At 48.8% G+C, this 22,271-nt stretch overlaps 1 protein-coding gene across 2 annotated transcripts in view; it reads right to left on the minus strand.

Moving 5' to 3' along the window:
• ITGA11 (integrin subunit alpha 11) overlaps window positions 1-22,271 on the minus strand; it is a 127,103-nt gene that overhangs the window by 82,891 nt on the left and 21,941 nt on the right. For both annotated transcript variants that reach the window (XM_081229017.1, XM_081229016.1), the window contains exon 2: window positions 12,059-12,170. In XM_081229017.1, the coding sequence (XP_081085143.1) occupies window positions 12,059-12,170 (112 nt within the window). The remainder of the gene's footprint in view (window positions 1-12,058; window positions 12,171-22,271) is intronic.

A 22,271-nucleotide genomic window follows, 5' to 3' on the forward strand; every position in this document is an offset into this window, starting at 1 on the left:
CTCCTATTTCTTCCTCAAAGTACTCTTGGGGGTTTGCATCATTGTGCCCATTTTACAGATAAGGAAACTGTGGTCCAGGACGTGGATGTGATATGCTCAAGTTCCCATGGCTTGGAAAGTGGCTGAGCCCAGGTTTGTGTGGTTCTGAAGCCTAGGCTTTTCCTGCAGTAAGGGCCACCCTAGTGTGCCTTCACTTATCTGCTGAAGATCTGTGCCCATTTTGTGACATTGCTATAACCCTGCAGAAAAGGGCCACAGATGAGAGGCTGGGAAACCTTGGGGTTGGTAAGGAGGAAATGACAGGGCCCAAGGGCATCACCCCCTGGGCCTAGGCTTGTCAGCCAATTTTTGTGGATTTATTCCTCATGGATTTCCTTCCCAGTCAACCCTAAGTTCCATCATCAGTGGGTTTTAGACATGAAAGATCCTAGTGAAAATGCAAACTTGTTATCTGGGAAGGTCAGTAGATGAAGGTATGGTAGAAGAATTAATGCCTTACCCAAATTCTACGAGTATTTAGTTTAAGTAGATATCACCTGGTGATCTTGAGACAAGGGACCCAGGATGGTGGGTGGACTAACGCTTTGGCAGTTTTCGCACATGTAGCAGGTGGAAGTACTACAGGAAGTAGAAGCAATGCTGGACTGGGTTTTAGGAGACCTGGGTTTCAAGGGTGACCTTGGTGTAGGCTCCTTCTAGCTCTGGGCCTTGCCTTCTTTGATTGTAAAATGAAGAATTGGGGCTAAATTAATTTCTAAGACCCCTCTCAGTAGTGGGAGCAGTCCTGAAGGCCAAGCCCACCCATGTTCACTGTGTGTCCACCTGTACCTCGTGGGCCTGCTCCCAGCCACCCTGTCCCTTCTCAACCCATCTCTGCCTCTGAGAATCAGGGTCCCCTGAAGACCCCAGCAATGGTGACCCTGTTTTCAGGCTAAGGAGATAGCCCTGTGTGTGAAGATTCCACGTCTTCAGAAAGGTCTCCGGGGAGAGATGGGATGTGAACCTGTGTCGGGCAGGTGCATTCCAAGCTTATCCACCTTAGGGGCTGAGGGTGCCCATCCTGTGTGGTGCCAGGCCTCTGGGAGGAGGTAGGGGTGGAGGTGGAGGTGGGGCGGGGTGCTGGCAGGAGCTGCCCTGGGGGGAGGGTTTGCTTCCAAGCCCGAGCCCGGCAGGTCTCTGGATCTCCCTCTCTACTGCCTCAAGGTCCGTCCGCAGGGCACCCAATCACATAGGCCCTTCAGCATCTGACCTCACCAACTCTGAGTTCAATTATTGCAGAAGAAACCAAAAGGATCCTTCAAAGCAGCAGGAGGCTGTCTAGGACCCCGTGTGACTTTGGATGAGCCAAACCACCAAGTCTGTCCTTCCATTGCAGAGGGTGATGACAGTTATGTTTAAGAGGTTCCCTTTTGCCCAAGAGAAGCCTCTGTTTCCCATCATGGCACCCCAGAATCGGGGAGACCAAGGCTGTGGTGTCATTCCTCAAGAGCCGGTGCATCTAACTTCCTTCTCAGTCTCCCCGCCACCAGATCGCCTTTCTCCATTTTCTCTTGGCTTCCAGGACCCACCCTCTCACTGCCCTGTCCCTCTCTGTGTGCAAACTCTCTCGGCCCCAGCCAGGGTTGCCGCCAGGTAGTGCCCTGCGGATGGTGCCTCAGGTCAGGTGGACAGGTGCCAGGAAGCCTGGGCTGGGCTCCTTCCCCTTCCCGCAAGGGTGCAGTCAGGCCCATGAAACTAATAACATTGGTGGCTACGTGCAGAAGCAGGGCGGGCAGCGGGGTACAGGGACAGGGTGGCCTCCCTTGGCTTTGGTCACCCTCTAAACCCCTATCTTGCCCATTTCCATCAGAGATTCTGGTGCAGGAGCCAAGAGGGGAGTGGAAGAAGTGAGGAGGGGAGGAGGGGAGAAGGGATGGGGAAGGGGAGGGGGCTGAAGTTGAGCAAGTAAGGAGCGGCGACAGAAATGCAGAGATCAGGACAAGGAAATGGGCCAAGAGAAGAAAAAAGAAAATGGAAAAGTAGGAGAAAGCAGAGGAAGGGCTAAGAGAGACGGGAGCGGCTTCAGGTGGAGGACAAGAATGAGGTGTGAGCAGCTCTTCTCAGAAACAGCCTCCTCTCTGTCCTCCCAACCCCACCTCCAGCCCCTTCCCAGTTGTCTCTGGGTCACCAACTTAAGAAACCGGGGATAGAAATCTCTAGGGCTGTGGTTCTCAGAGTGTGGGCCCCAGCAGCACCACCTGGGAACTTGTTAGAAGCAAATTCGCAGCTCCCACCCTAGATCTATGGAATCAGAACTCTGGAGGTGGGGCCCAGTGATCCGATTTAACAAGCCCCCCAGGGGATTCTGATGCACACCCAGGCTTGAGGACCAGCGCTCTAGAGTGGTACTGCAGGTTTTGCGTACATTGCAGAGTCTTCACAGGAACTCTAGACTTACTCTGTGCGCATGAGTGTACATCATGAGTCTTTCGTACATCTCAAGGGCTGGTCCTGTAAGTATTTGCCCAGAGTTGCAAGCTCCCAAGCTAGGCCCCTTCGGCAGCTTCTGGGAGAGGCACACACAGATAAGCCCTCACAGCACTGCACCCCAACCTCCCTGTCTGGGAACAGGCAACCTGAAGGCCCCTGTCCCCTGCTGCCAGCTGTCCAGCTGCACTCTTTTGACCCTTGGATACTTCAAACCAACGGGACCAAAGATTAGCTCACCCGTTCCCCCAAAGTCTGTCTCCTGTTGCTGGATTTTGCTTTTTCACTATCTTCTCAGCAAAACAAGTCCTCAGTCATGCTTCATCCTGGTTCATCTCTGACCCCGCCCCCCTCCATTCCTGCCCGGCTCACTCTGCTCCAGCCACACACACTGTTCCTGGAACATCCCAAGCATCTTCCCACCTCAGCACCTTTGCCCTTGCCATTCCCTCCGCCTGGAATACTCTTTTCTCAGATATCCATGATTGTCTCAGACTCTCCGTTTTCTTTAGGTCTCTCACTGCTGTCACCCTAGCACTGAGGCCCTGCCTGATGGCCTGTATAAGGGAGCAGCCCTCCCTCCCACCCGCTGCTCCCAAGCCCCCTTAACCTGCCTAATGCTTCTCCACTGCACACATCACCATCTGACAGATGATGGGCAACTTCATAATGTGTCTTGCCCCACCGGAAGAAAAGTCCCATCAGGACAGGGACTTCGAAGTTTTGTTCACCGTTGAATTCCCAGAACCTAGCACAGGTTCTCAAGAATGAATGAATGAACTATTGACACTCATAAGGCAGGCCCCTTCCTCCAAGCCCCACCCCTTAGGTCCTCCACCCACCTAGACTTCTATAGCCTTCCCACCAGACTCTTCACCTCCAGGATCTCCTCCCATATGGCAGCGTAAGTGATCACCCTAAAAATTAGAACTCTAGTGAACCACCCTCCTGCTCTAAAACCTCCACTGGCTCCCCACTGCCTCCCAGATATCATCCCCGCACTCGGGTATTTAAGAAACTCTGTGGTGCTCCCCTCCCTCTCCCAGCCTCTGGTCTGGTCTGCTGCTCTGCTTTCCATACCTTCTTTTCCAGACACATGGGACGGTGTCCTTTCTCTAAACGTGACCTCTTCTTTTCCAGCCCTGTACTCTTACTCATGCTGTTCCTCCTATCTGTTAATACTCTTCTCATCCCTGTCTATTCTACACATAGAAATCCTACCCATGTGGAAGCCCCCTCCTCCACAACCCTCTCCCGACTCCCTCCCCCACCTAGTCCTGCTGAATTAGAAATTCCCTCCCTCACGTGAACTCCTGCGATCCTTTCTGTGTGTCCTCTCTTGGTATTTATCATCCGGGCTTGGGGTTCTGTGAATATACACCCTCTCTTTCTGACTGGACTCAGCATTTTTATGTGAATCTGCTAGTGCTGGGTCTTGCGACCTCACAGCCTCGACTCTTATGGGGCCAGCAGTGTCACTGGTCAGGAGGGGCACCACTGCGGTCTGACTGTAGTTTCCCAGTCAGTCTCTGGGCTGGGGCTGCTTCTGCCCTGTGCTGTCTTGGGCCTAACAAGACCTGGGTTCCAGACGTAGCTCAGACACTTACTATGTTATATCTCTTGGAGTCTCAGTTGCCTCATCTGTAAAATGGGGACAAGCCTATTTCTCTTACAAGCTGCTCACATCCCCGAACCTGTGGCTCAGGGAATTCACATGCCCTTTTGTTCTTAAAGCCCACTGAGTTCCAAAGGGTTCCCCTTGTGGAACCCACTGGGGCTACCAGGTTCCTGCTTCCCAGCACCCTTGAGGGGAGAGGGTGAAATGCGCCGCCTCCCTGAGAGCTGAGGCTTCTTTCTCTGGGATGAAAGCTTCAGTGACAAATTGGAAATTTGTGGGGCCCAGCTCTGTTTTCTCTCAGCACCAGGAGGCTTCCTGCTCCAGTGGACCAAAGCCTTGGTGAGGCCCTCTGCAAATCCTACACCGGAGTTTCTGGGACATCAAACGGTCTTGAAAACCAACTGACTTAATGATTTCAATGTACATACATTAGAGTCATGTGGATTAAATTTCTCTGAAAATACACAAGGGCTCAAAAAGCAGGGGCAGAGAATACTCAGCCCAAGAAGAATTTGTCTTTTCATTTTTGTGTGTCTGTGAGTGCTGTTACTGTTGCTGAAACCAAGGCATGTAGAAAACCGTTCAAGATGTCTGAAGCACAGTCAGTTTTGCCGAGTTTGAGTTCTGAGTTGGGAATGTGGTGGGCAGGAGGTGAAGGGTTAAGAGAATAAAGTGGCAGCACCACTAGGTCAGTCCCCTTGTCCTCCAACCCATTTACATCAGGGTCTGGTGCCCTTGATGTTCAAGGAGGCTCACAGCCTGATAAATGGGGGCCAGACCTCATTGGTGCCTGTGGTTGGGGACAACTGGTGGGTCCTTCTCTGCGGCAATGTTGGGACCTGGATTTTTGGTCAGGGGCTGGGGGGTGATGTTGTTTCCCACTGGCATCTCCCGATCCTCAATGAAAATGGTGATCCTCAGGAGGCCCCAGTCTCCCTGCTAGAGTCCTGGGGAATTCTTTAAAACACAGATTCCCTGGCCCCACTGCAGGCCCAGGAGATGCAGACCAAGGTGTGCCAGCTCTACCTTAAGGGCTGGAAGCTGGGTCCACACCCAGGAGACAGAAGACCCTGGGTCAAAGGGAGCCTCTTGACCAAGTCACCAGGGGCCTGATTTCAGATTTGGCTGCTTGCTGGGTGCAAGCAACCCAATCCTCTACTTCCTGCTTTACTGATTATAACATTCAAGTTTTAGGTATTTGTTGATCTTTCCTAGCACCCTGAGATAGTTAATTTCATATCCATTTTGTGCATGAGCAAATAGAGGTGTGGAGAGGATGAGAGAGCTTCTTCCAAGGTCTTCCTCCAAGTGGCAGTCTTTGGACTTCAAACCCTTGCTCTTGTCCTTCCTTTGAGGTACCTCCTGGCATGGACTTCAAACAACATGTACCACTGGAGTCATCCCTGTGCATAATTGCCAGGTGGTGTCCCCCAAATGACATTGACATTGACCTGTCTCTTCCCCTGATCCACATCCATGGGGTCTTAGGTCTGGATAAAACTCTTGGAATGCTGCCTATGGGATGAGAAAAAATGGGGGCCTGGGGAGAAAGCAGAGAGGGGAAGCAACCAAGTAGGGTATGCAGTGGGGTCTATGTAAGTGAGGACAGGGATTCCTGAAAGGTCCTGTGTGCTCCTGTTTATTCTGCAGGAGGTGCAGCTCCCTGGGTCTCCAAGGCCTCTCTGTTTCTCTCAGCCAGAAAACACACTCTGGTCCAGCGGCTCCCATGATGCTTCCGGCTGCACTCAGATCAGCAAGAGTGACCATGAGTCAATTCTATTGTACCATTCTGCTCATCTAAGCCCAACCTCCAAAACCCCATTCAAATGTGCCTCTTTTATGAAGCTCTCCCAGAGACCTCAGCCACAGAAATTTCTCCCTTCAAACTCCGGCTGAGTTTCTGCTGTGAGTGTGACAACTTGCTGGCTGCTCTCATGCACAGGGATATGAGGCTAGTGTCTGATAAGGGAGGTGAGCCATGGGCATAAGTGACTCCAACACAAGGTAGGAAATGATATAGGCCATCAGAGAGAGGACTTAGGAAGGATAAGGCCATTTTAGGCTAGGAAAAGGATCCAGAAAGCCTTGATGGAGAAAGTGGTCTTACAAAGACGAACATAATTAACACCAGGTTGTATTTTGTCTTGCATTATTTTAAAATTATTTCAAGGATATTAGTGTCAACTCCTCAACTGGTCTGTGAGTTATTTGAGAGTGAAACCATACCAAAATTTTGCAGAGTCTAGTAAAATTTATTAGCAGAAGCTTAATAAGCATTGGTCAAAACAAATTCAGTCTTGGAAAAGTCAGTCCCATTTAATCTTTGACCATTCATACCATGTATAGAATACAGATGCTGTGCATCTGATGTCTGGGCTGGTTGAGAGAGACTCAAACCATTAATTCAGTCTCTCAAAGTATGTTCTTTTGAGCATCTACTAATTTCCTGGGAGCATACCCCTGATTTCAGGAAGAAAGACAATGAAATAGGCAATTACTATCCATTATGATAAACGTTATGAAAAGGAAAATCCAGAATTCTATGGGTACAACTAATCTAGTGATGGGAAGGGATGGTCAGAGGAGGTTTCTCAGAGGAAATGATACTTAAGTTGATTAAAGAACATGAAAGAGGACCTTGGGACTTCCCTGGTGGTCCAGGGGCTAAGACTCTGTGCTCCCAATGCAGAGGGCCCAGGTTCAACCCCTAGTCAGGGACCTAGATCCCGCGTGCCACAACTGAAGATCCCACATACCATAATGAAGGTCCTGCATGCCATAGCTAAGACCCGGTGCAGCCAAATAAATAAATAAATTTTTTTAAAAGAAAGAGGACTTTTAATTCCAGCCATAAACAACTATGAAAGCTAGATAAAATACATGAAACAACTATTTTCAGGCAATAGATAACACTAGAGAGCTCAATACTTGAGCAAAGGTAAGTACAGGCACTAAACCCACATTTACCCAGCTTTCTCTCTGAGGGCACTTTCCTATTGCAGCACAGGGAAATAGAGTCCAGTCAGATAGCAGCAGTCTTGCTGGGTAGAGGAAACAGTGATTGGGGCTGAGGCTGCAAAAATAACTAGGATTTGGTGGAAGCAGGCAGAAAGGAGAGCACCACAGAGAAAGAACCCCCCAAACTCTGCCAGCATTTCCCCTTAGGGTCTTGGCTGACCCCTAAGCTGTGCATGCGTAGTGTGAGATTCTGGAAAATCTAACAGAGAAGAGCCACAGGGATCAGAGATTTTAGAGGCTGCCCAGTGCTTAGGAGATGTTGGGGTTCATGCCCAGTCAGAATAGAGGCATTTTAATGACTGCTGTGGGCTTTCAATTGAGACCTCAGGAAGTCTATGCCCTAGGAGTAAAGGCTGCACCCTAGAAGTAAGGGCAAAACCAGATACCTGCCCTAACCAAGGCCCAAACCAAGCTGTGGTTAAGTTCTAGGTGGTTTCACCAGTATTTTAATTGCCCATCAGAACAAAATGTATTTAAAGGAAGGTAACACAATCTATAGCCTCTACTGTGTACAATTCACAATGTTCAGCATAGAATAAAAATATATACATTAAACAGGCAAAGAATCAGGAAAAAGTGACTCATAACCATAAGGTAAAATAGTCACTAGAAGCAGACCCAGAGATGATCCAGATATTGGAGTTAGCCTTAGCCAAGAAGGACTTCAAAATAACTGTGATTAATATGTTTAAAAAAATAGAGTCAAAGATGGGCAAATGGGAGAAAGATAGATTACTTTAATAGAATTAGAGTCTATAAAAAGAATCAAGTGGAAATTCAGGAATTGCAAAACAAAGTATTTGTAATTAAGAATATATTGGATGCATTTAGCTGCACAATATACCTTATGTACATAGAAATAAAGTTCCTGAGAATACATTAATAAATAGAATCAATTTATATATATATACATATATATACACACATATATATGTATATATATATATATGAATATGTGGTGACCAAGTTTATCCCAGGAATACAAATTGGGCTTAATATTCAAAAAAATCAATGAATATAATTAATAATAACAGAATAAAGGAGAACCATATCATATCTCAATCTTTTGCAGAAAAAGCATCTGATAAAATTCAACACCTATTACATACACACACACAGAGACAAACACACACAAATAAACCTCAGAAAAGTAGGAATAGAAGAAAACTTTCTTAATATGAAGGTATCTACAACAAACAGATCAATAAACTACAGTTAACATCTTATTTAATTCGGAAATATTGAAAGTTTTCCCTCTAATAAGGGAAGTAAGAAAATCATGTTTGGGATCACAACTTCTATTCAATCTTGTACTGAACGTCCTGGCTATTGCAATTAGGCAAGAGAAACAGAAATAAAAGCTATGAAGATTGGAAAAGAAGAAATAAAGTAATTACTTCAGATGATCTGCTTGTATACATAGAAAATTCAAAAGGATCTACAAGCAAACTATTAGAAATAATAAATGAATTTAGTAAAATTGCTGGATATAATGTAAATATACAAAAGTCAATTGTATTTTTCTATACTTGCAAAAGATTGGAAAATGAAATAAGAATATTCTATTTTAGGGACTTCCCTGGTGGTGCAGTGGTTAAGACTCCATGCTCCCAATGCAGGGGGCCTGGGTTCGATCCCTGGTCAGGGAACTAGATCCCACATGCATGCTGCAACCAAGAGTTTGCATGCCACAGCTAAGGAGCCCATGTGCCGCAACTAAGGAGCCAGCAAGCCGCAACTAAAGGAGCCCATGAGCCACAACTAAGGAGCCCACGTGCCGCAACTAAGGAGCCAGCGACCTGCAACTAAGGAGCCCCATGAGCCACAACTAAGGAACCTGCCTGTTTCAACTAAGACCTGGCAGAACCAAATAAATAAAAAATAAAAAGGATATTCTATTTTTAATTAGCATAAAATATTGAATACCTAGGAATTAATATAATAAAAGGTATGCAAGAGTTTTACACTGAAAATTTCAAAGCACTATTGAGAGAAAAATTTTTTAAAAACGAAATAACCGGAGGGATATACATTTTCATGGTTTGGAAGACTCAGTATTATCAAGATTTCATTTCTCCCCAAGTTGATCTATAAATTTAATGCAATCCCAATCAAAATCTCAGCAAGTTTGATTAGGGGAAATTGACAAGCCTATTCTAAAATTCATAAGGAAATATAGAGGACCTAGTATAGCTAAAACAATCTTGTCAAAGAAGAACAAAGATGGAGAACTCACACTAACTTCAAGACTTGCTTTGAAGCTACAGTAACCAAGGCAGCTTTCTATTCTATGGAGTAGAATAGAGGCTAGAAATAGACCCATACATATAGGGTCACCTGATTTTCAACAAAGATGACACTACAATTTAGTGGGGAAATAGTCCTTCAACAAATGGTGCCAGATCAATTGGATATCCATATTAAAAAAAAACTTAGATATTTATCTCACATCTCATACAAAAATTAATTTGAGATGAATCACTGACTTAAATGAGAAAGCAAAATCATCAAACTTCTGGAAGAAAACAGAGGAAAATATCTTCATCATCTTGGGAGAGGCAAAAATTTCTTAAATGGGACACACAAGAAACACTAACCATAAAAAAGACAGATAAATTAGACTTCACTAAAGTTAAGAACTCTGTTCATAAAAAGATACCATTAAAAGAATGAAAAGGCAAGATATAGACTGGGAGAAGTTCTTTGCAATGTTCTTCTCTGACAAAGGTTTGTATATAGAATGTATTTTTTAAAGTCCTATAAATCAATAAGAAAAAGACACACAACACAATTTAAAAAATGGGCAAAAGACTCAACTGGACACTTCACAAAATAGGATACCTAAATGGCCAATAAATTTACCAAGGGTTACTCAACACCTTTAGTCATTAGAAAAATGCCAATTAAACCCACAATTAGATACCACTACACACCATCAGAATGGCTAAAATTAACGACTGATAATACCAAGTGTTAGCGAGGATGGGAAGCAACTAGAACTCTCATGTTACTAGAAGAGGTTAAATTGGTAAACCATTTGGGGAAAAAATGCTTGGCAGGTCCTACAAACATATACCTTCCCTTTAACTCAGTGATTCTATTCCTGAGTATATACCGGATAAAAATGAGTACATATGTTCATCAGAAGACATGTATAAGAATGTTAATAGTATCTCTACTTGAAATAGCCAAAAATGGAAACAATCCAAAGATCCATCAATAGTAGAATAAATAAATAAAACGTGGTGCATTGCTACCGTAGAATATTACACATCAGTGAAGAAACATCAAGTATGAAACATTCAACAGTATGTTAAACCTCAAAGACATAATGTTGAGTAAAACAGGTCAGGTACAAATGACTACTTAATGTGTGATATCATCTATATGAAGTTCAAAAACAGGCAAAATCAATCTATGGCGATAGGAGTCAGAATAGTGGTTACCTGGAGGGGAACTGACTAGGTGGGAGGCACAAGGAGCTTTCCAGGGAGCTGGAAATGTTCTATATCATGTTCTGGGAGGTGATCACAATGGGCATATACATGTGTAAAAGTTCACCGGTTTGGACACTTAAGGTGTCTATGCTTTACTGTATCTAAGTTATACCTCAGTAGAAAGATAATAAGATACTCCTTCCCAAAAAATGTATGAGAGAATTTGTCAGATCTGAGTGGTAGGGTAGGGTGAGTGGGGAAGGTAGGAGAGGACATCATGGGAGGAAGGAACAGCATGTGCAAAGAAGCTCTGGAGAACTGGAAAAGTGGAAATAATGCAATGTGGTAGAGTGTTGAGCGCAGGAAAGGAGGTGGGGGAAGCAGAAGGAGAAGAGGGTGGGAGGGTAGGCAGAGGCCAGATTGGGAAGAGGGCAGGTAGGACATTTATCGTCAGTGTTCACATGGTCCCTTGACTCGGCAAGGGCTTCTAAGAGGGCAAAGCAGAGGCCTAGTCCTTTCCATCTCAGGAAGGAAGGAAAGCCTTGCCTTCTGACAGCTGAAAACCAATCAGCAGGAGGAGAATGGCAATGAACAGTACACGTGCATGAGGGATCTTATTGGGGCGATGAAAATGTTCTACAACTGACGAACTGCACAACTTGGTAAATTTACTTTTAAAAAAAATCACCGAGGGCTTCCCTGGTGGTGCAGTGGTTGAGAGTCCGCCTGCCGATGCAGGGGACACGGGTTTGTGCCCTGGTCTGGGAAGATCCCACATGCCGCAGAGCGGCTGGGCCCGTGAGCCATGGCCGCTGGGCCTGAGCGTCCGGAGCCTGTGCTCCGCAGTGGCAGAGGCCACAACAGTGAGAGGCCCGCGTACCGCAAAAAAAAAAAAAAAAAAAAAAAAAATCACCGAATCGACACTTGAAATGAGTAAATTATATAATATGTAAAATATAATCCAACAAAGTTATATTAAAAATCAGACGCAGACCCTTCCCGCCTCTTGATCACCCCCGTCCCAGAGGGGTCCTTGGGGTCTCTCTGGCCCTCTCCCTGCCACTCAGCCTTGCTCTCACTTCCTTTGCCCCACTGTTCCTGTACTTTAGCTTTGAGCACACTCACATCTATCCCCTCAGAGACATCCCGCTCCCCAACAGCTCTCCCAGCCGCCAGGACCAGAGGCACTGCCCCCACTGATGAGACCCTGAGGCCCTGAGAGGGGATGGGAGGGGGTAATTATTGGTTCTAGGTGCCTGCTACTTGTGCTGTCCCATAACCTGGAGAAGGAGGGGTGTTCATTCCCATTTCTCAGATGAGAAGATCAAGGCCTGTGAAATGGGATGCTCATGATTTCATGGACAGGGGCAGATCCTAGGCAGCCCCTGACCTGCCACGACAAGAAGTCAAGTCCCCGGCAAGGGGGGCGTCTACACGTGAGGGCCAGTGTGGCCAGCCGATGGAGGGGCTGGGTGCGGGGCAGTGCAGGGCTACGGTGGAGGCGGCAGCTCTCACTCACCACTTCTTGCCGCTGATCTCATGCTGCTGCACCGTGTAGCCAAAGAAGGCGGCTCTGGAGCCGGGGATGACTCGGGGCTTCTTGATGTCCATGTTGAAGGTGTCCGTGAACCCTGGGTGGGGAGGAGAGGAGTCAGGCAGGTGGAGGTCCAGGGTCTTGGCTGTGGATGGAGTATGTTCCCCTGTCCCTGGGGAGCCCCAGTTCCTGTTTGGGGAGCCAACAGTCTGATGGGAAAGGCCCAGCCACTGCCCTGGGGGAGCCAATCTGATAGGGGTGGCATAGGCATAAAACCTACTCTTAGAGAGACCAGGCGGGTCTGAAGGGGAAGACCCAGTCCCTTCCCGAGAGAATTCCTGCTCCCACAAGGAAGAGACAGTCCCCGTCCCCCTCCATCACTCCTTCCTCCAGCCCTGCTTCTTCTAGCTTCTGCTGGTCTCTTCCGTTTTTTTTCTTTCTCTTTTCCCTCCTCTCACCTCCTTCACTCCCCACTCCTCCCTCTCTTTCTCCCTTCTCTCACCTCTGCCTGCTAAAGAGTCACGGAGCTGATTTCCCACCTCTCTCGCCTCCCCCCACCGCCCCACCAAGCCTGGGGTCCTAGTGGCCACGGCTCCAGCGCTGCTGGCTGACCACCTCCTTCTGAATCCATATGCAAAGCTCCGCCTGGCATACTGCTCCACTGCAGCAGCTGAGGCAAAGCAGAGAGAAACTCCCATAACCCTTTCACCTTGGCCCCTAATCGGTCAATTAACCGATTCCACCTAGTGGAGAGCCTTGGGGCAAAGAGCTTTACCCCTTTGGCATTCTTGTGCTGAATCACAAGAAATAGCAATTCACACTTGTATGCTGCTTAGGGTTCTGGGTCTCCTCACATTTGCCATCATTTACCCTCACAGGACTTTGGGGGAATGGGCAAGCATCATCCACATTTGGCAGAGGGGGGTTCAGACCCAGAGAGGTTAAGAGGCTGTCTGGGGGTACACAGCAGGTCAGCAGCAGCATCAGAGCCAGGACCTCAGATACCCGCTCTGCGACTCCTTCCCTCCACGAGGCATTTTCAGGCATGTCTGGCCTCATTACGTATCAGTACCTACAGGACCACCAAACTTGGGAGCCATGGGATTTAAGGGGTGGGATCCTACCATGAGCCAAAACCCTCAGATAAGTGAAAACCAATCAGCAGAACAAAACAGTAGACAGAATATCATTGTCGTTCCTTTCATGTGTAGGGCACTTTATAAATTTCACAGAACACTCACATACCTGCTATCATCTGATCTCCACTACAACCCTGTGATGTGGGCAGCAAAGGGAAAGCCGAGGGTCAGAGAGGTGAACTGACCTGCCCAAGGTCCCAAAGCCTGCTGGATAGGGACTCTGAATCTGAGGCTAGTACCCTTGAGTGTCCCTCTGTCCTTCCCTTGGCATGGACCCCCTGAGTCTGAGTGTTCAAGAGTGATGCCCTGGAACATGTACTTGAATAAGGCCTACTGTGCAGGCAGGAACAAGAGGTTTCTTCTACGCTTTCTTTTCTGCTCAGCAAATGGATACAGTGGCCAAAAATTCCATCATTAGAGTCCCAGAATTAGAGTCCCCTGAGGTAACACTAGAATACCTTAGATTAGGGATGTTAGACATGTGTTCTCACTCATCCATGTCAATTGATTATTAGTGTTGCCTGGAGCACTGAGTTAAGAAGGATTCTGAGGTCAAGTCTGGGCTCAGTGGGCAAGACTGGTGTGATCAGTGAGCAGTACCTGCTGGGGATACAGGAGCAGACAGTGACGGCAAGTGGCTACGTAGCTGCCAACCCTGTCTTCATGACTGCTAATCTGCCACATGAACTTAGTGTCATAGCCCTAAGTGGGGGTGAAGGAAGAAGAGTATGTTATTTACATACTCTTATTTACAAAGCCCAGCCCACGAATGGACTTACCAGCCTGGTTAGAAGCAGGCAGCCTTGGGGAAGAGGGGTCTGGTCAGGTGAGCACAGAGGGATGAAGGGGCCCAGGTCCTTGGCCAATGAGGGCATGTCACAGAGCAGAGAGAGATACTAGTGTCACCTGTGTACAGCTGGGAGGTGGACAGAGAGAGGTCAAAGAAGTGGAGTTGCAGACGAGGAACTCTCCAACTCTGTCCTAGGAATGGACACACACACATGCACACGCACGTGTGTACACACAGAGAGGCACACATGCACATGCACACATGCCCACACACAGACACACATCCATGCACACACATGCACAAGCCACGCACATTCCCTGACTGGGGGGCAATACTTTATCTGGCTCCCTGGTGCCCCCTGGAGATGTCCCCTGGTGGTCCTTGGTCCTCCCTTTCCTGCATCTGAGCCCAGCAAAGGGAGGTGACCTTGACAAGAGGAAGGCATGCTGGGCAGTCAAGAAATCCAGACCCACCCACCACTCCCAGGCCGACAAGTGGGTGAGGGCCAGTGAAGCTAAGGCCGTAAATTGTGTCTTCAGGGCCTTCTCTACCATCAGTGCTTCTTGGCCAAACATGGCCAGAAGGATCCTCCCAAGACCTGTCGGATCCAATCACTCCTCAGCTCCATATGCTTCATCATTTTCCCACCAACTCACAGTCAAAGCCAAAATCCTTACCTGCAAGGCCCTGCATGATCCCACCTGGTTCCCTCTGCCCCTCATTTCCTGTCCTCCCCATCCATCCCTCTGCTGCAGCCACTCTGTCCCCCTTGCCGTTCTTAGAATGTGTCAGACCCGTCCCCACTTAGCATCTTTGCCCTCTGCCTGGAAAGCTCCTCCCTGGGTCACCCGCAGGGCTCACTCCCTCAAGTCATTCGGGTCTCTGTTTCAATGCCATCTTGTCCCTTACCAGGACACCCTGTCACTCTTATCCCCCTTATTCTTCTCCATTTGTCCTCATAGCACTTATCACTAACATGTTACATATTTATCTGTTTATTGTCACATGGCTGATATTCTATAATATTCTTATGTCTTCTAAGTGCCGGGAGAGGCTGCTCACTGCTGTATCCTTACTGCCTTGAATAAAGATCTAGCTCAGAGTCAGCAGTCAATAGATACTGCTTGATTGAATGGTTAGAGACCAGGACCCACATTTGGCTGGGTCGCTCTCTCCCCTCAACGAGTAACAGGGGAAAAAATATTCACTGAGCACTGATATGTTCCAGGCACTATTCTAGGTATCTCACCAGTAATTTTATATTACTTAGTTAAATCTCACACCAACCCTGTGAAGTAGATATTATCGTATCTCTGGGAGGTTAAGTAATTTGCCCCAAATCACTCAGCTGGGAGGAGGTTAGAGCAAGCCCATGATCAGGTAGCTTAGGGCACTGGGGTGATGTGCTACCCCTGGGAGAGCAGCTTTTCAGAGAAGGACCCACTGGAGGCAGGGGAAATTCTTTTCAGAGAAACGGGTCTTCCCTCTTGCCCTCAGGTCCCACCTCCTCTGTCTTTGGGTTTGGTTGGGGGCAGCAGATGGGAGAGGAGGTCGGCAGCCCTGTGCGCCTTCCCTCCCCCAGGGGGCTTTGTCTAGGACTAGTCCTGTCTCCCCCAGTGTCCCCACCCCCCAACCCCCAGGACAGGATTAGTGAAATCTGGCCACAGGGAAGAGGACAAATGCTCTCAGGGACGGGGCATTAAGTTACAAAGTGCTGGTTTCTTCCCCGAGTTGGCATTTGCTTCTGACTAAACCGAACCAACCAGAGAATGGATTTCCTAAAAGTGATGTCAAGTCTGACATCCTGACCTTGGCTCCCGACAAGATCTCTGGCCCGCTCCCCTGATGGCACGTGGCTTTCATGCTTGGGGAATGTACTCTTCTCAGAGATTTATGAACCCCAAATACCAATAAAAGAAAACAAAGTAGTTTTTTTTTTTTTTTTTTTTTTTTTTTTTTTTTTTTTTTTTGCGGTACACGGGCCTCTCACTGCTGTGGCCTCTCCCGTTGTGGAGCACAGGGTCCGGATGCGCAGGCTCAGCGGCCATGGCTCATGGGCCCAGCCACTCCACAGCATGTGGGATTTTCCCGGACTGGGGCACGAACCCGTGTCCCCTGCATCGGCAGGCGGACTCTCAACCACTGCGCCACCAGGGAAGCCCCAAAGTAGTTTTTGATGGGAGTCAACAGGCCGATTGCAGAGACAGTGGGAGCCTGGTTGGGCAGCTTGCCACTTTACTGCCCTTGATATTGATGACAGAGGGGGAAAAAAACCACAGTTCCTGGCCTGCTCTCCTGTGGACTATGGCCAAAGTTACATCAGCTGCTGCTCCCTTTCTCAGAATCTTATCTTTTAAAAAAGCATCAGCCAGTCCCAAGAAAGTACTGAAACCACAGCATGATGTTTGAGCATCGCTTGATCTCAAACCCACCACACCAGGAGAAGGTGGAGGCTACTCTCCTATCACCAGGCAGAGTGGTCACAGTCCCAAATGCTGAGACACACTGGCCAACACATGTCTGAAGCTCCTGTGGACTCAACAGCTCCACAGGGAGTGCCCACTAGAGCTCAAGGAGACTCAGCTGAGCATCCATGATGGGCTGCTCCACCCTCTACCAGTCACCCCCCCCCCACTGCTGCCACTAGCTTCCCAAGGGTCTTGGGAGAAAGTCCAAAGTCTCCATGTGGCCCCATGGCCCTCAGAGCATCCCTAGCCTGTCTCATCAAGTTTTCCTCCGGCTCCCTGCTGTCCAGGCCCAGGGCCGCCCTTCTGCTCCTTAGATGCACCTTGCTTCCTCCCATCTTGGGGCCCTTGCACGTGCTATTTCTTCTGCCTGAGCACCTCTGATGAACTTCTCATCACCTTCAGATCTCAGCACAAATGTCCCATTCTTGACCCCTCCCAAGGAGGCTTCCCTGACCCCCCCCCATTACATCAAATTTTGTCTAGTGATCTCAATGTGAGAAGCCTGGCTCCAGCATTCATTGACTAATGGGTGACCCTGGGTCAGGGACTTCTCTGGTCCTCAGTTTACTCTTCTATAAAATGGGAATAATAATACCAACCTCAAAGTGTGGTGGACAAAACTGAATGCAGTGACTAACCTGTGGCATTTCCTGGTCCATGGAAAGCACGCAGATCTCGGTCAATTGGAACTGAATCAAGATTCCCTGCTCTCTGAGCTGCCTCAGTGCCTTTGCCCATGCTGTTCACCCTGACTGAAGGCCTTTCTTCCCTTCTTCTCAAAGATCAAGGCCCAGCTCTGATGACACCTCTGCTACAACGTGTTCCTTCCTCTGGGTTGCTCATAGCTTCTGTTGCTTTCTACCATGGATTACAGTAGTTTCTGCATCTTCCCTGCTTTCTTATCCAGCTACACACTATTCAGGGCAACATTCAGGAGTAGCTTTGTGTGTGTATATATATATATTTTTGGGGGGGGGGGGCGGGGTACGCAGGCCTGTCACTGTTGTGGCCTCTCCCGTTGCGGAGCACAGGCTCTGGACACGCAGGCTCCACGGCCATGGCTCACGGGCCCAGCCGCTCTGCGGCATGTGGGATCTTCCTGGACCGGGGCACCAACCCATGTCCCCTGCATCGGCAGGCGGACTCTCAACCACTGCGCCACCAGGGAAGCCCCGCTTTGTATATTTTTATCTTTGCTTTGTGCCAGGAATATGCAGAGAGACTTGCCTGATGTATTTCTCACCCTCTGAGAACCTGTTCCCAGAATCAGTACCTGTTGGCCTCTTCTTCCCTTAGTTTATTTCCTAGCTCTCTGATTGGTACGGACAGTCCCTTACCATTTAGATAACAGTAATAAAAATTATAGTGTACATGCACATAGAACTCACTAGGCACCGGGTACTGTCCTAAATTTATTTAATCCTCCCAACAACTCCTTGAAGTAAGTATACTATTATTCTCACTTTACAGGTGAGGAAAGTGAAGCACAAAGAAGGCAGGTAACTGGCCATGGTCACGCAGCTAGGAAGTGGCAGGGTCGCACTCTGAGGCCTCATCGGTCCTGCCCTGGGCTGCCTGCCACCATCAAGCCTTCCTCCCCACTTCTGTCACTTGAGCTCCTCACTGCCAGGCTAGTCCTCCTCCCTCCCACCCTTTCTTAAAAACTCACCCATCCTGGGTCCCATGGCCTCAGATCCAGCTTGCTAGAGAACTGACAGGTGCATCCCTGATCACAACAGGCAGAATACAGGGGACCAGGTGTGCCAGAAGGACACAGCCAGAGTCCCAAGGACCTTGAAAATCTGGATGAAGCACCAGATTTGACAGCAGGAGGAAGCTACTCTGGGGAGCCTGAAAGTGACCATCTTTCAGCCGCCTTCCATCCGCCAGGCCTCTGCTCATTCTCCGGGTCCTACTTTGGGTTGCAGACGTACATTGTGTCGGCAAGAGCTTTCATTTTCCTTGGATGGTGGGAGCTGGGATGGGGGCCAGGGAGGCTGAAATAGTATCAGAACTCTCTCGTGTTATCTCCCTCTTCCCAGTTTTACTTGCCCCTCAAGAATCTTCATGTCTAAAAGCAAATTACAGATAGGGAGGGGCAGGGGACAGGAGAAAAGACCCTGACAAAAGAAAAGACCCTAAGCAAAAAGAAATGGTAATGTGGACCTCCTTCTGCTATGGAAAACAAAATCACACATTCCAACCTGAGATGGGATGAGCTGTAGATGCCTGGCTGATTTGCATCCTCTGCATTGCTGCCCCTTCTGCTGTGGCAAATAATGAAAGCTTGGTGGATCTTGATCTGCTGCCAGCCCCAGCTGTCTTTCCCTTCTTACCTGAAGCCATTGTTTCAAAGACAGGCATCTAAGAAGGCAATGTCAGGTTTGGGGGCATTGCTGGTGAGGTGCGAGGCCCCCTCACCCCCGTCTAGGCCCTAGTGAGGCGCTAGTGAAATATGAGGGAAGGGGTGGGGTGTGGGGAGAATGCGGTCCCCTCATCAGAGAAGCTTCTGCCAGTTGAGGCAGGAAGGCCTCCACTGGAGAGGAGGTGGCTCCAGGTCAGGGAGCCCTCCGACTCCAGGGATCCTGCCCTTGGGGGCCTGCAGCCCTCACAGGAGACCTAGTAACTATGCCCTCCCCCAGGAAGCCTCTGGAGGGTGGGGCTCTGGGCCCTGCCCTTGAGAGCTGCTGGGGCATCAGGGGAATCACACTGGATTGTGAGCTTCTTTCTGCCTATACCTCCACTCATGGAGGAATGAATACTTGTGAAGTTTAGTGAATACCTGTTAAGGGTTGGGGTTAAACCTCTACACTGAGCAGAGTGAATTCCATACATCTTCTCCCCATCCCAAGACTCCAAGCAATGTGAGGACAAGGACTGGGTTTCACTTATCTTTTCATTCCCACTGCAGGGTTGGGGACACAGAGATGCTCAGTAAAATGTGTTGAACTAAAGTAGAAGATTCAGCTCTAACAACAATAAACAACGCCTATGAAGCATCCCCACTTAACGCTGGGCTGGGCCATACGAGGCAGAAATTAAAGTGTGTCTGTTTCCAGCCAAGGTCTTAGGATGCCTTGTCTGCTTCTGCTTGCCCACTTGCACTTCGGCCATCAATGTGAGAAGTATTTGCTCAGTCTGGCCCACTGATCCCAGGAAAAGGATGAGAGATATTTGGAGCTGAACTGCCCTAGCCAAGCCCGGCTGGGGTCAGCCATCCCCCACATACATAAGCAAGCCCCATGAGGCCATCAGGGCTCTCAGTTGAGCTTAGCTGAGGTCAGTTGACATCCAGCTGACCCAGCCACATGAACTAAATAATTACTGTCTGTCACTCAGAGTTGGGGGGATTATTTGTTACATGGCATTATTGTAGCAATTGGTAACTGACTCAGTCTGGCTCTTAAATCAGCGGTCCCCAACCTTGTTGGCACCAGGGACCAGTTTCATGGAAGACAATTTTTCCACGGATGGCGGGGAGGGGGTGGATGGCTCAGGTGGTAATGCAAGCGATGGGGAGTGGCTGATGAAGCTTTGCTCACTCGCCCGCCGCTCACCTCCTGCTGTGTGGTCTGCTTCCTAACAGGCTAAGGACCAGTACCGGTCCTCGGCCCGGGGGTTGCGGACCCCTGTCTTAAATGATGGACAATCAGGGAAGGGGAGGAATAATTACACAATGGGGACTCATGGTTTCTGGGGTGGTAACCCAGTCATTCCCTTCTCAAGAGATCACGGGGAGGCCTGGACCTAGCCTGTCAGGGGGCAGAGCGGCCTAGCAGGCAGTTCATGACCTCTCCTGCCTGAGCCATGCACCAAGGGCCTTGGAGCTGGGCTGTCCTGCCTCATCGGGACATAGAAATGGCAGACACAGGAACAACAGACATAGAGATAGACCCCTAGCATCAATGCTGGGCTCAAGGGCCCTCCCGTACCTCATTTTCTCTCTGCCCCATGGCCAGGGGACGTGAACCCTGGACAATTTAACACAGGGTCAAAAATGGTGTGTGGCAAATATGTTATCAGGGAAGGGTAACTTATTAGGATTTTATTCTTAAGAGCAAACAGGGATCTTATAGATCCAATAACCCAGTGGTCTCAAAACTTTGTTTTTCTGCAATGAATCCCACCTTTTGGAAACAAAATCTATACAATGAAAAGCAGACACAGGAAGCTGAGGTTGGGGTTAAGGATGGGGGACAAGGAAACTCCCCACCTGCAGTGACAATCCTAAGACATTTATTTGGAACCCCAGGGTGTCCTGGAACATAGTTTGAGAACCACTTGATTGTGTTTAAGACCCTTGTTAGTGAGAGAACTCAGGCTGGGAGAGGGGTGGGGATTTGTCCAAGGTCACCATGTCCATCTTTATTTACCACCACTGCCTCTCTATACCCCTTCAATTCCACGAATGTCTATTTGGGGCTACGATGCTCCAGGTTCCATGCTGGGTAGTAGGGCCATGACTTGTGGTCTTCAGAGTCTGCAGCCACATGTGTGAGCCAACAGACATGTTTGCATGTCACCAGAACCCAAAGTGAAGCCCAGAGAAGGCTGGACCAGGGCAGGGTGACCTGCGTTCTAATCTCAGCTTTGTCACTAAATTGGCTGAGTGTCCATGGAGAGTCACTATGTCTTTCTGGGCCTCAGTGTCCCCATCTGTCAAATGAGAGGGTTGAGCTCTCTGCTACTAAGGCCCAGCCCTGGCACATGTCAGAGAGGTCCTCTAGAGCAAACACACAGCCAGCTTCCAGTTGTCGGCACACGAGCATCTGTCTTGAGTCTCCACAAACAATTTAGAATTGGAGGCCAGGCGGTATGGAGGAATGCAAGCTCATCTTAATGTCAGCTGAAGCCAAACACACTTAGGAAGGGGAATTCTCCAGGCAAAAATGATCATATTTTGCATTCCCAAGCCAAAAGAGAGTTGAAGAAAACTGTCATCTAATGCTCTGCATTATCCAGGCCCCAGCTCCCTCTCCCCTTGCCTGAACTGTGGAGACCTGGCCTCAGGGCTCTATTTCCCTGGCTGTGGCTTCTGGGCACACCCAGATGTCAAAGGGACGAAGGTCTTGGTGGGGGTCTAGGCAATGTGATCACCTTTCCAAGAAAGCCCAAACTCGTCCTGGAGCTGGACTGTGCTGCTAAAACCTCAGCGAGGAAATTTAGAGCAAGTGGGCAGGGGGCACTACAGTTCCCTTCCAGACTCATCTTATTTCAAAAATTGAGGATGCCAGTGGTACGCACTGAATCCTTGAGTACATGGCTATATGGCCTTGGAGTGACCAAAGCTTCTCTCTCCCTGGGATCTTCTAGGTATGGAAGCCATGATCCCTTAGGAAGGAGACATGGCTGGAGGACCACTGCCAAGGTCAAAGGCCAGACTGACCTTAGGACAGCTGATTTTAGGACTCAGAAAAGGGGACATGGGAGTACAATGCCCACCTCCTGAGAGCTAGGGCTGCTGTGATGAGTAGAACTAGGTTGGGCACCAGGAGACCTGGGTCCTCCCCTGGGCTCTGTCACTGACTGGCTGAACCTTGAACAAGTTACTTCTCCCCAGGCCTTAGTCTCCAATATAGAAAATGAGGAAGGTAGACCAGGTGGTCTAAAAACCTTTACAGTCAGGATGTTCTGAGTCTGTGTCACCCTTCTCCTCTGGATTCATTTCCAAATTCATCTCCCTTCAGAGGGGAGGAGTAGGCAATTGAACACTGGGGCACCCCAAGGGGGCAAGCAGATGGCCATTGCCCCTGCAGGTCTCTATCAGGTTGGCTGCCAGGACTGGGGCCATTCCCTCCCTC

This window comes from Mesoplodon bidens (genome assembly GCF_964165515.1).
Source record: "Mesoplodon bidens genome assembly, chromosome: 3".
Lineage (NCBI taxonomy): Eukaryota > Metazoa > Chordata > Mammalia > Artiodactyla > Ziphiidae > Mesoplodon > Mesoplodon bidens.